This window comes from Silene latifolia, chromosome 4 (genome assembly GCF_048544455.1).
Source record: "Silene latifolia isolate original U9 population chromosome 4, ASM4854445v1, whole genome shotgun sequence".
NCBI lineage: Eukaryota > Viridiplantae > Streptophyta > Magnoliopsida > Caryophyllales > Caryophyllaceae > Silene > Silene latifolia.
In genome coordinates this window covers 1408551-1419825 of record NC_133529.1, presented here as the reverse complement: position 1 = coordinate 1419825, position 11275 = coordinate 1408551, and the positions used below count along the sequence as shown (strand labels likewise).

Here is an 11275-nt window from a genome sequence, read left to right as displayed (position 1 = left end):
GGTTCACCTCGCCGGCGAGGGTCGACTCGATGTAGGGGTGGTTCTTTGGTGGCTGGTCGAGTGGGTGTTGGGGTCGTGGTTGACACGACCTCACGGTGGCCTGTGGTGGCGGGTGAGTGCGTGTGAAGGGGGTGGTGTAGGTGACGAGTTGTTCTTAGTTTTGAAACGGGTTTCGTGATAGTTAATCGTTATATTTCGATAATGGGTCACATGTTTAATTAATTAATTTAATTCCGAGTGATTTAATTAAAATATTTAAAGACGGGTTTTAAGTCGGGTTGTTGAATTGTTTTATGTTTGATTCGGGTTTTCTTAAAACGTTTAATTCGTTTAATATTTTATTATCACATTAGTTATTTAATTTAACTCCCGAGTCATTTGAATAAATTATTCCCGAGTCAATTAAATAATTTATTTAATTTAATTCCCGAGCTGATTAAAATAATTAGAGATGGATTTTGAGTCGGGACTGGTTAAAGTGGAAAGTTACTATTTCGGGAAAGCTTCTATTTTGGGAGATTGCTATATTTAGTAGTTAGTAATTATAATTATTATAATTATTCTAGGTGACGAATTCGTGAAGGATCGGTAACCAGATTCATTGCTTACTTTCTGGACTGCTTAACTGCTTAATTGGATTTGCTGGTACTTTGAGGTAGGGAAATACACTTGTCCTATTATCGTTGTTATTGAATTGAGTTGACTTGATTCGTGGTTGTTGATTTACGTTATGTTTCATATACGAGAAGGTGATTGACTGAATTGACTATATTGAGTATGATATCACAACATCGGGTAAATGGCATGATTTTATGATTTATCAGTTCAATGTTTTACATATTGCATTGCATTAATTACTGTTGAGCATTTCATGTGCATTGGAGTTGGAGGAGGATGTGGTGGTGACGATGTTGGGATACGATGCGATGTTGTGATAAGGCCCATGCGGGTTCTGCAGGACTTGCCCTGGTGTCCTCAGCTGCGAGCTGGCAGATCGGCTACGGTCGATATATATATATAGTCTACCGGGGATCGGTATGGCTGGGTTGTCCGGGGTATGAGATGAGATATGAGTTGAGATGGAGATGGAGGTGACGGAGGAGCATGCATATCATATTTATTGTTTCATTGTTTTCCCTACTCAACCTCGTGGTTGACCCTGTGTATTCGTGAACACCGTGATGAACCATAATGGGAGCGATTTGACAGGTACTAAAGTTTAGCTGACTTGGGAGCTATGGGATGCGTGAGGACTTGGCCAATCTACCTAGAAGTCTAGACCACCTAGAAGATTTTATCACTTTATTTATTTTCCGCTGCGGGTTGTATTTATTTCATATTAAGTATTAGTTGGATAATTTGTAATAAACACGTAATCGTTAAGTTTTAATTTAAAGTACTTTGGCATTGTTGTACTTTGTTATTCACTACCTCGGGAAACCGAGATGATAACAGTCCGGTTTATTAGGGAATGTCTTGCTAAAGGCTCCTTCATAAACCGGGGTGTTACAGTTTGAAAAAAGTATAATGGATCGGGTATGAATTTTAAAATTTTGGATATGGATCGGGTATGGATATGGATCTGTGATTCAATAAGTAAGTGGATTGGGTTTGGATATTGCAAAACCCGATCCAACCCGACCCATTGCCATCCCTAGAGATAAGTTAGTGCTACACGAAATGATCAATCTAATTTTCTTATCTTAGAAAAAAAACGGGATAATCAAGTTAACAAGTTTTATCGCTATAATTATTGGTTTGCAACAATAAATATCCGAGTCGGGTCATATTAGTTTAGGTCAATTTGGATTATAGATGCTCGGGTCATCAGTTTAGGCTTTGGGTCAGGTTTAGTCACGCTCTTTATCACCTTCTCATACCTTAAAAATCACATATTCTTGTGTTAAGATGACAATATCCATTTTAAAATTAAAACAGGTCAACTACTCAAATAGATGATAATAATACCTTTCTTAAACATAAAACTAGTGAAGTATGTTAGTTGAAAGTTGAGACAAAAGAATAGTACTCAAATACTACAAAAGATTTCTCTTGTATATATGTAAGTGGGAGCATATTTAACCTGTTTTTATCTTATGATGAAGATTGTCGTGTTGGCGAGATTTAAACCCAGATAATGAACACTACCTCTCACGACTTATAATATTGGTACTATTCCCAAACCCGGCAAGTCCGCAACATCACACGATCGGCTTGAACGACTTCTAACTCAGTCCTACACTTGAACCCCTTATTTGATCATTGTACTCATTACGATACACTTATGATCTATTTCCCTCTCCCCCACCCAACGCTCCCACTACACACCACCGTCTATGCCACCAGTCCCTTTCATCGGTGTCGTCAATACGTCATCCACCCCCACCCGTGACCACCCCACCAACATCAACCACCAACCAATAACCTGACGTCGACAAACCTCATTACTCCTACTTACCGTGCCCCACCCGTACTGACCACCCTTCCATCAAACACCCTTTTTACATGCCCACCATACCCGTGTCGCACATATTAATGGTCGCCAGTACTCGCCACACCACCCCTTAAGTCAACGCACTGTCTCTCCGTCAACCCACACCCCTACTTGGACATCCAGTTGCGCTCGCCTCCTGACCACCATCAAAATCACCAAACAAAATCCTAACAAAACTCCAAAATATATTAGTTTAAGATGGGCAGATTATATACTACTTGAAGATATAAAAATGCAAAGAAAAAAACAATATATATCTATTTTATATACAAGTGATATAATACTTGACCCGTTCTAAACAGAAGACGGATAATGCCGTCTTAAATGAGAATTCGTGATACAAAAATGGTTACCGCCCCAACAAGTGAATTATACATCTGATGTAGTACATCAGATTGATATAGTTTTTGAGTATTAAGATAAAATTTTTGAGTTTTAATTTAAATTTTTTGAGTTTTATTATAAAGTTTTTGAGTTCATGTACTTAAACATTAATATCAAAAATTTACATTACAACTCAAAAAAATTATATATAAACTCAGAAAAATTTGATTTTTGATATCATCAAACTAAAATGTAATTTATAAACTCTATAAAACTCAAAAAAATACACAAAAACTCAAAAATCATTAATTATGAGATAGTTCCTTCATTCTCATATGATGTATCCATTTTATTAAAATACTCCACCCATATATTCAACAAATGAGTATATCATATAAAAACGGAGAAAATAGTATATCTGATGTACAATCTTTTTTTCTCGTTACCGGCCTACTAACACAAATATGGAATGGTGTCAAACTCTAAACCACCACATTCAACAGACTAATGTCGCGCGCCTTTAATCGTCCTAAATCCTAATTGACTCGGTCGATATTCAGAAATCCGTCCAATTCTATTTTTCTTCTTCTGAACCCTAATTTTCCCGCGGATTTTCAGCGAAATCGATAATCTCAATCGACTTACGAAGCTAGGGTTTTTCGGCAATTCAATTCGAGGAAAAGTATTGATTTCTAGTGAATTGATGTTCAAGTTCAGTTGATTAATTGATTAATTCCATGGAAGAAGGAGAAGAGGACGCAATTTTGCTCAATAGTTTGGGGGTTACTTCTGCAAATCCTGAAGATATTGAAAGACACATCTTATATAAGGTTAATTCTTCTTGAATTCTTGTTTTTTTTGCCAAATTTATGGAATTATCTATGATTTGTCGATTATTTGTATTCAAATGCGATTTGTTTTCTGAATTAGAGGGATGATATAACTGTAATTCAGGGTTTTAGTTGTTTGATTGTGAGTTTGTGAGTGATATGAGTTCAAAATAGTCGTTGATTGATGCGTATATTGTTGTATGATGATTTGTATTAGTAATGTAATTGAAAATATGGACCAAATTGCGCTAAAAATGTCGTAAATAACATGATTGATAAGATGGAAAATTGATGGGAGTTGTTGCATTTGTATATGTTGATGGTAATTTGGTTTTACGGAGAAACTATTGCGGAAAAAGGGTAGTATTTAGTTGAAATTGTAGATTATTGTGAGTGGTAACTGGTATGGGGGATTAGCATTTAACCGAGCTGAGTTAGTCGAAGTTAAAGATGTGAAGTGTTTATATTGCAGGCTAGGGAAAATGTCGAAAGTAGTTTGCAAGGTGAGAGGAGAGTGACAGAAGAAGTTTGCAATGATTCAGCGGAGAATCAACCTTCGTCTTCAGGCCAAGTAGAGCTGTTGCAGAAGTTAAGGGCGTTAGATGTGGAAATTGATGCAGTGGCATCCGCTGTTGAACAAGCAAAAACCGTGCGTAGCAATGATGAGCTTGATTCTGAGGGTGGTGATGGTGAGAAGGATGATTTGGAAGAGACCACGGGAAGTAATAAGGCTATTCCTAAGGATAATACCCTTCAGCATGCTTTGGCTGCTGATAGACTAAGGAGTCTTAAAAAGACGAGGGCTGAATTACGTAAAGAAATTTCGAGTGCGTGTAAAGATAGTAAAAGTGGCGGGGTCGAGGATAAGATATTGCGGTATCTGGTTAGGGAAGAATCGAAATTAAAGAGCAAACCCAAAGACCAGAAGGGTAAGGGCAAAGAGTCCAAAAGGCAAAAGAAGACGGTTTCATACAAAGAGGATGATGAATTTGATGCTGTTCTTAATGCAGCATCTGGAGGGTTTGTTGAAACGGTGAGTTGATTAGTTTGTTGCCGTAGTGTGTATTGTTATTTTGTTTAAGTTTCAAGCAATCTAGTTATTAAACTACATGAAGCATATGGTGTCTAACAACTTTGTGGCTTAGGAAAGGGATGAGCTTGTACGGAAAGGACTTTTGACACCTTTTCATAAGCTAAAGGGCTTTGAACGTAGTATACAACAACCAGGAACGCCAGGCATACAGGAGAATTTGAATGCCACGAATGATTTTGCCTCTGAGAGCGTTGCTAGAGTGGCACGCTCTTTGGCAGAGGCTGCACAAGCCCGCCCAACTACAAAGCTTCTAGGACCTACAGATCTTCCAAATCTTGATGCACCGACTCATTCATTCAATAGACTAAAAAGACCGTTTAAGGTCTCTAGTACAAAAGAGTTTGATGGGGAGAAGAGTAATGATTCAGAGAGAAAAAGAAGACCTTTGGCTGGAAAGAAATGGAGGAAGCGTATTGCTAAAGAGGATACTTTGGGAGTTGAACCTGGTATGTAAGTTTGTCTTTACTCGGCTTTTTTGCCAGACTGCATGGACGTGTCATCGAATATGGTCCTCATATATTGGTTCATAAAGGCTGTTGAGTTTGCTCTGGTAATGTACTTGAAGTTTATTTATTTATTTTATTTGGCCAAATGACTTGCTTAACAGAGATTTATGTCGTGATCATTTTATGTTTCTGGCTTATTTCAGTAAGAGTTTTTCGTTATGGTGATTACACTGATTAGAGGTCTAGTCTGTAGTCTGTAGACATACAATTGATTTATACTTCATAGACAACTCACACGTTTTCTCGTAAACCTATATATTATTGGAGCCTGAGAGCACATGCATGATTGCCTGATTGGAAATGCCATCTCTTCTCTACTGAGCATATTTCTTCGTGACATCACCTGGCTTGTACTTTACCAGAACCCCCTTTCCAGCAAAATTAAAGTAGATAAATGCGGCAAGCCCTTATTCTGACAAAAGAGCGAAAAGGCATGGTGATCGTACTTACACTTTTATTTTATTTTGTTCTGAATGTGACTATGCTATTCATCTACTGCTCCGGGATGCTCAAGGATTTTTTATAGTGTACATCATATCCAGTTATATCATGCTGTCTCTGTAAATTTTGATCATTAAGAGCAATGATTTTGAGATTTTTGCCACTTTGACTCGGCTAAGCGTGTTTCTTAAAAACCACTGAATATTTATGTTTTTATGTTTCTTAAATGGCAGATAACACAGCTGATGAGCTCAGGTCGGAAACACAAGATGTCATGGATGAAGATGGCAGCGAACCTGCTTCGGTGACACTTGAAGGTGGGCTGAATATTCCTGAAACCATGTTTAACAACCTCTTTGATTACCAAAAGGTTGGCGTCCAATGGTTATGGGAACTTCATTGCCAAAGAGCTGGAGGTATTATTGGTGATGAAATGGGTCTTGGGAAGACTATTCAGGTGCTATCATTTCTTGGGTCATTGCATTTTAGTAATATGTACACACCAAGCATAGTTGTCTGCCCTGTTACGTTGTTAAGGCAATGGAAGAGGGAAGCCCAAAAATGGTATCCCAGCTTTCACGTGGAGATTCTTCATGATTCTGCGGTGGATGGTACTAGGAAGAAAAAACAATCAGAATCCGATGAAAGTGATTTCGAAAGTGATGAGTTGTCCGATGGTGATAATGAAAGAGGTATAACTTCTAAAGGTACAAAGAAGTGGGATGCCTTGATAAACAAGGTTTTAAAATCAGACTCTGGGTTGCTTATTACAACATATGAGCAACTTCGTATACTTGGGGAGAAACTATTGGATATTGAATGGGGTTATGCAGTCCTTGATGAAGGTCATCGTATCAGGAACCCTAATGCAGAAGTCACTATTGTGTGCAAGCAGCTTCAGACAGTTCATCGTATCATAATGACTGGAGCTCCGATTCAGAACAAATTGTCCGAACTTTGGTCATTGTTTGACTTTGTCTTCCCTGGAAAGTTAGGCGTTCTGCCTGTATTTGAAGCAGAATTCGCAGTACCAATACAGGTTGGAGGCTATGCTAATGCTTCTCCCTTACAAGTATCCACGGCTTATAGGTATAATCTGTTGCTGTTTATGCCATTGTGGTAGTGCGTTCTTTCATGTTTTGAAATGTGGAGGGTTGTTGGTCTTCTTGAGTTTTTTTTTTTACTCGTGTATTTGAGTAGAGATATAGATATTGGTATAGTTGAGTTTCATATCGATAAATGATTACACTTTTTTTAAGTTCTGGAGTAGCTAGACTTTGGGTAGTTAGAAGTCCAGTTTTATGAGCAGATCTGACAAACAATTCACTCGGATCGGATAAGGGCTTGGTGATTTCAGATATATTTGCATTCATATTGTGTTGGGGTCATCACAGATTCGGTATGTTACGGGTGTGTTATTAGGAGTCATTTCGGGGTGCAGGTCAGTAAATTTTGAATCGAGTATGATCAAATACGGTCAATTCAGATATGGGGACATATTTTGTTGGTGGATAGGGGACAATTCCGTCGGGTCAGTTCTGCCAAGTCTAGTTATGAGCGATGTATATAAAATGTATTGTGAAGTTCTTGTCTTCTCATCACACAGGTGTGCAGTTGTTTTGCGTGATCTGATAATGCCTTACCTACTGCGACGTATGAAGGCCGATGTAAACGCACAGCTTCCAAAGAAGACGGAGCATGTTCTTTTCTGCAGTCTAACGCCTGAACAGCGCTCGACTTATAGAGCTTTTCTGGCTAGTTCGGAGGTTGAGCAGATTTTTGACGGTAGTAGAAACTCACTTTACGGTATTGATGTGATGCGCAAGATATGCAACCACCCGGACCTCCTGGAGAGAGAGCACTCTTCAAGTAATCCAGACTATGGTAATCTGGAACGGAGTGGTAAAATGAAAGTTGTGTCTCAAGTGTTGAAGACGTGGAAAGAGCAGGGTCACCGAGTACTGCTATTCGCACAAACTCAGCAAATGCTTGATATTCTAGAAAGCTTTCTTATTGCAAACGAGTATAGCTACAGGAGAATGGATGGTCACACTGCTGTTAAACATAGAATGGCACTGATTGATGAATTTAATAATTCGGATGATGTGTTTATCTTCATATTAACTACCAAAGTTGGGGGTTTGGGGACAAATCTAACTGGCGCAAATAGAGTTATCATTTTTGACCCGGATTGGAATCCCTCAACGGACATGCAGGTCAGTTTTGCTAGCTTAGTTGATACTCCTACTGTTGTAGTTTTCGTATTCTGGTTAAGTCCATCTCCACAAATAGTTTAGGTTTCTTTTTTACTCACATTATGTGTGGTGGAGAATGACTGTGAGTCTCCTTAGCCCACTTGCATGCATTCACGTAAAAAATTATCTATTAGCAAATGTAAACTATTTGGATAGTGAGAGAGGGAGTTCTTCATTTTCCCCCTTTGATGAAGTACCTTTAGTTTGAGGCGTTTCATTTATGGGTTTTGAGTATCTTTCCATCTAAGAAGGGGGTGCTTACTTTGATAGCCCTAAGGAGGCTTTGGGTTAGTATTTTCCATGGTCAATGTTTTTGGGGATGAGCTAGAACTTTTAGGTCTTGGGACGAAGGATTTGTTTTGAATGTTGGTAACCATGATGTCTTATTATATAACGCTTGTGACAGGCCAGGGAACGTGCTTGGCGTATTGGTCAAAAACGTGATGTAACGGTATACAGATTAATTACTCGTGGAACGATAGAGGAAAAAGTGTATCATAGACAGATCTACAAACATTTTTTAACCAATAAGATATTGAAGAATCCTCAGCAGCGAAGATTCTTTAAAGCCAGAGACTTGAAGGATTTGTTTATTCTCACCGATGAGGAACATGCTGGATCAACTGAAACTTCAAACATTTTTGGTCAATTATCTGAGCAAGTAAATGTTGTTGGCACTGAAAAAGATGACCAGCAAAACCAAAATTGCTCTACCTCATCTGCACAACTTGCAAATGGCACCATTCGGGATGAAAATAATGGTTTGCTGCAGGGTTCTGATGATGAAGAAAGAGGTAATGATGAAACTGGCAAAGAAAAGGATGATGAAACAAATTTCTTAAAGAATCTCTTTGATGCGCAAGGAATACATGTAAGATTTCCGAAACATTTGCTGTATTTTTTCTTCAGGTCTTATTTGTTGGCATATCAAATCACCTCATGTATTGATGCTTCATAATCTCATATCCACATAATAGGAGCTCTTCACCTCGTGTTTGCATCACAATACCATTGTTCTCCTTCACAAATTCTCATATAAGACTGCCTCATGGTAAGATTATCATGAGACTGGCCCTTATTTCCTCGTAAATGGTGTGGTGATGCGCTTTTAATGGGTTACATGGGTTGGTCTCGTATGATATGGACTGTTGATCTCCCATGTGATGGGTTTACATTAATATAATGTGAGATTAACCCATTAAGCTAATATACTTCTCTCTTTTACCCACTAACCCACTAAAAATTTCGCCTAAAGTCATAGTTACCTATTATATGGGCTGGTCTTTTGAAAATATTAGCATGAGGCCGTCTAATATGAGAATTTGTGGTATATTAAAAGGAGACGGTCTTTTAGGAGTCGGAAGATTAATTGATTTTCCTTGACTTTTGCCACCCCAGAGTGCTGTAAACCATGATGCTATAATGGACGCACATGACGAGGACAAAATAAGGCTGGACGAGCAAGCTTCCCAAGTTGCCCAAAGGGCGGCTGAAGCCCTTCGCCAGTCGCGAATGCTTAGAAGCAAAGAGAGCATTTCCATCCCAACCTGGACTGGGAAGTCCGGGGCCGCTGGTGCTCCATCATCTGTCCGTCAGAAGTTTGGGTCAACTGTGAACTCACAATTGGTTAACAAATCCAGAGTAGAACCAGACACGCGAAAACATGGGTCACACAGTTTGGCAGCAGGAGCTGCTTCTGGTAAGGCTTTGTCATCAGCTGATTTACTGGCCCGAATTCGTGGGAATCAAGCCACAGCAGTTGGTGATGGGCTCGAACATCAGTTTGTCTTGTCTTCTGGCCCCAATAATACAGCAAGGCCCAATGGGTCCATTCTTGGGACTTCTAGGGCGTCTCAGAATCTCGGTGGAGTGCAGCCGGAAGTTTTGGTCCGTCAGATTTGCACGTTCATCCAACAGAGAGGCGGAAGCACTAGTTCAGCCACCATTGTCGAGCATTTCAAAAATAGAATCCCATCAAATGATTTACCTCTATTTAAAAGCCTCTTGAAAGAAATCGCTTTGTTAGAGAAACGTCCTCACGGTTCATTTTGGGTTCTAAAGCCTGAATATCAGTAGGTTTGTTCGAACTGTAACCCTTGGTTTTCAGGAGCTGCTGATATTCATTCTTGTCGACATCTATAATCTTTGATTCAGATCGATTCTATCTTGAGTTTTTGACCCAATGTGTACAATCAGGTACTGATTCCGGAGCAGTTGCAGTTTTGTATCCAAGTAGGAGAGTCTGATTCTTCAACCATTGTAGTAGCATGCATGGCATTTGTAGATAATGGAATCTGTTATTCCTCGTTTAGTTATAGGGTTAACGGATTGATTTTATTTTGAATACCGTTTCATACCAGTCCTTGTATCGGTTCATAGTGATGTAAAATTGTGCTCCGGAGTAAGGTTTAAGGATAGATGGAGTAGAATCCTCCACACTCCATGGTAGGTAGATTGGTTGGTGACGAAATCGACAGTGTTTAGCTCGTATGTCACCAACATCTACCAAGACTTCTCATTGTGTGTTAATATGGCACATGACTTGGAATAGTTGACTTGAGTTGAGGGATGCACACGCATCTAATTAATATCCACCTACTGAATTAGATTGATGCAATTCATGTGGGAGTACCAACCCGGACCCAGCGTACTTATATATCACGTTATGTTCGTGTTAACTTACTTATTAAATGATCATCAAGTATTAATCCAAGCATGTTAATTTCGTGTTGGATTTTTGTCGTGTTTTAAGTCATTTTTATTTGTTTGCGTTTGGTAAGTTCAAATTGTGGCTCGGCCACTAGATGGAGGGATAAAAACTCAAACTCAAAAAGTACAACCGAAAGTTAACTAGACATCCGAGAATGGCCTGACTAGAAAATCACAAAATCTCATTGAAGACGGACACTATCCGTCACAAGCTGAAGACGGATAGTGCCCCTCTCACAAGATGCAAGTGGCAATATGCATGGGTGCTCCATTTTTCCTCCCACTTGTCAACCCACTTGCTTTATTGTGAGAGGTCTTCAGCTTGTGACGGATATTGTCCGTCACAAGCAAGACGCTTTGAAAAAAAATAATCTGATTTCAGACTCTACCTGACGTAACACGTGTCTAATTTGAAACCAAATCCTTTATAACTATGACTCCAATTGGCAAAAATGACGTGATTAACACAATTCGAAAAAGACCCGATCTAATCCGATCCGAAAGGATCACATTGGCCATCTCTAGTTCACACAAGTCTATCTCATTTCGGTTAAATGACGTGATTAACAGAATTCGAAAAAACCCGACCTAACCCGATCCGAAGGACCTCATTGGCCATCTCT

At 39.1% G+C, this 11275-nt stretch overlaps 1 protein-coding gene across 2 annotated transcripts; it reads left to right on the top strand.

Moving 5' to 3' along the window:
• Positions 1-3276: 3276 nt before the first annotated feature.
• Positions 3277-10302, top strand: LOC141652490 (protein CHROMATIN REMODELING 8). 2 transcript variants are annotated; one of them, XM_074459992.1, is made up of 7 exons: positions 3277-3648; positions 4121-4681; positions 4794-5187; positions 5922-6777; positions 7295-7904; positions 8350-8814; positions 9342-10302. In XM_074459992.1, exons 1-7 carry the CDS (start codon positions 3556-3558, stop codon positions 10017-10019), a joined length of 3657 nt encoding a protein of 1218 aa, XP_074316093.1. In that variant the 5' UTR covers positions 3277-3555; the 3' UTR covers positions 10020-10302. The 2 variants fall into 2 exon arrangements, with proteins under 2 accessions (XP_074316093.1, XP_074316094.1); XM_074459993.1 differs by having other exon boundaries at positions 3325-3648; positions 4799-5187.
• The last annotated feature ends 973 nt before the right edge of the window (positions 10303-11275 follow it).

Excerpts from the sequence above, each read along its gene's own strand:
- LOC141652490 (XM_074459992.1), top strand. The coding sequence starts at position 3,556 with ATGGAAGAAGGAGAAGAGGACGCAATTTTGCTCAATAGTTTGGGGGTT. Across the intron at positions 7,905-8,349 it reads ATCCCTCAACGGACATGCAG|GCCAGGGAACGTGCTTGGCG; the intron begins GTCAGTTTTGCT and ends CGCTTGTGACAG. Across the intron at positions 8,815-9,341 it reads TTGATGCGCAAGGAATACAT|AGTGCTGTAAACCATGATGC; the intron begins GTAAGATTTCCG and ends TTGCCACCCCAG.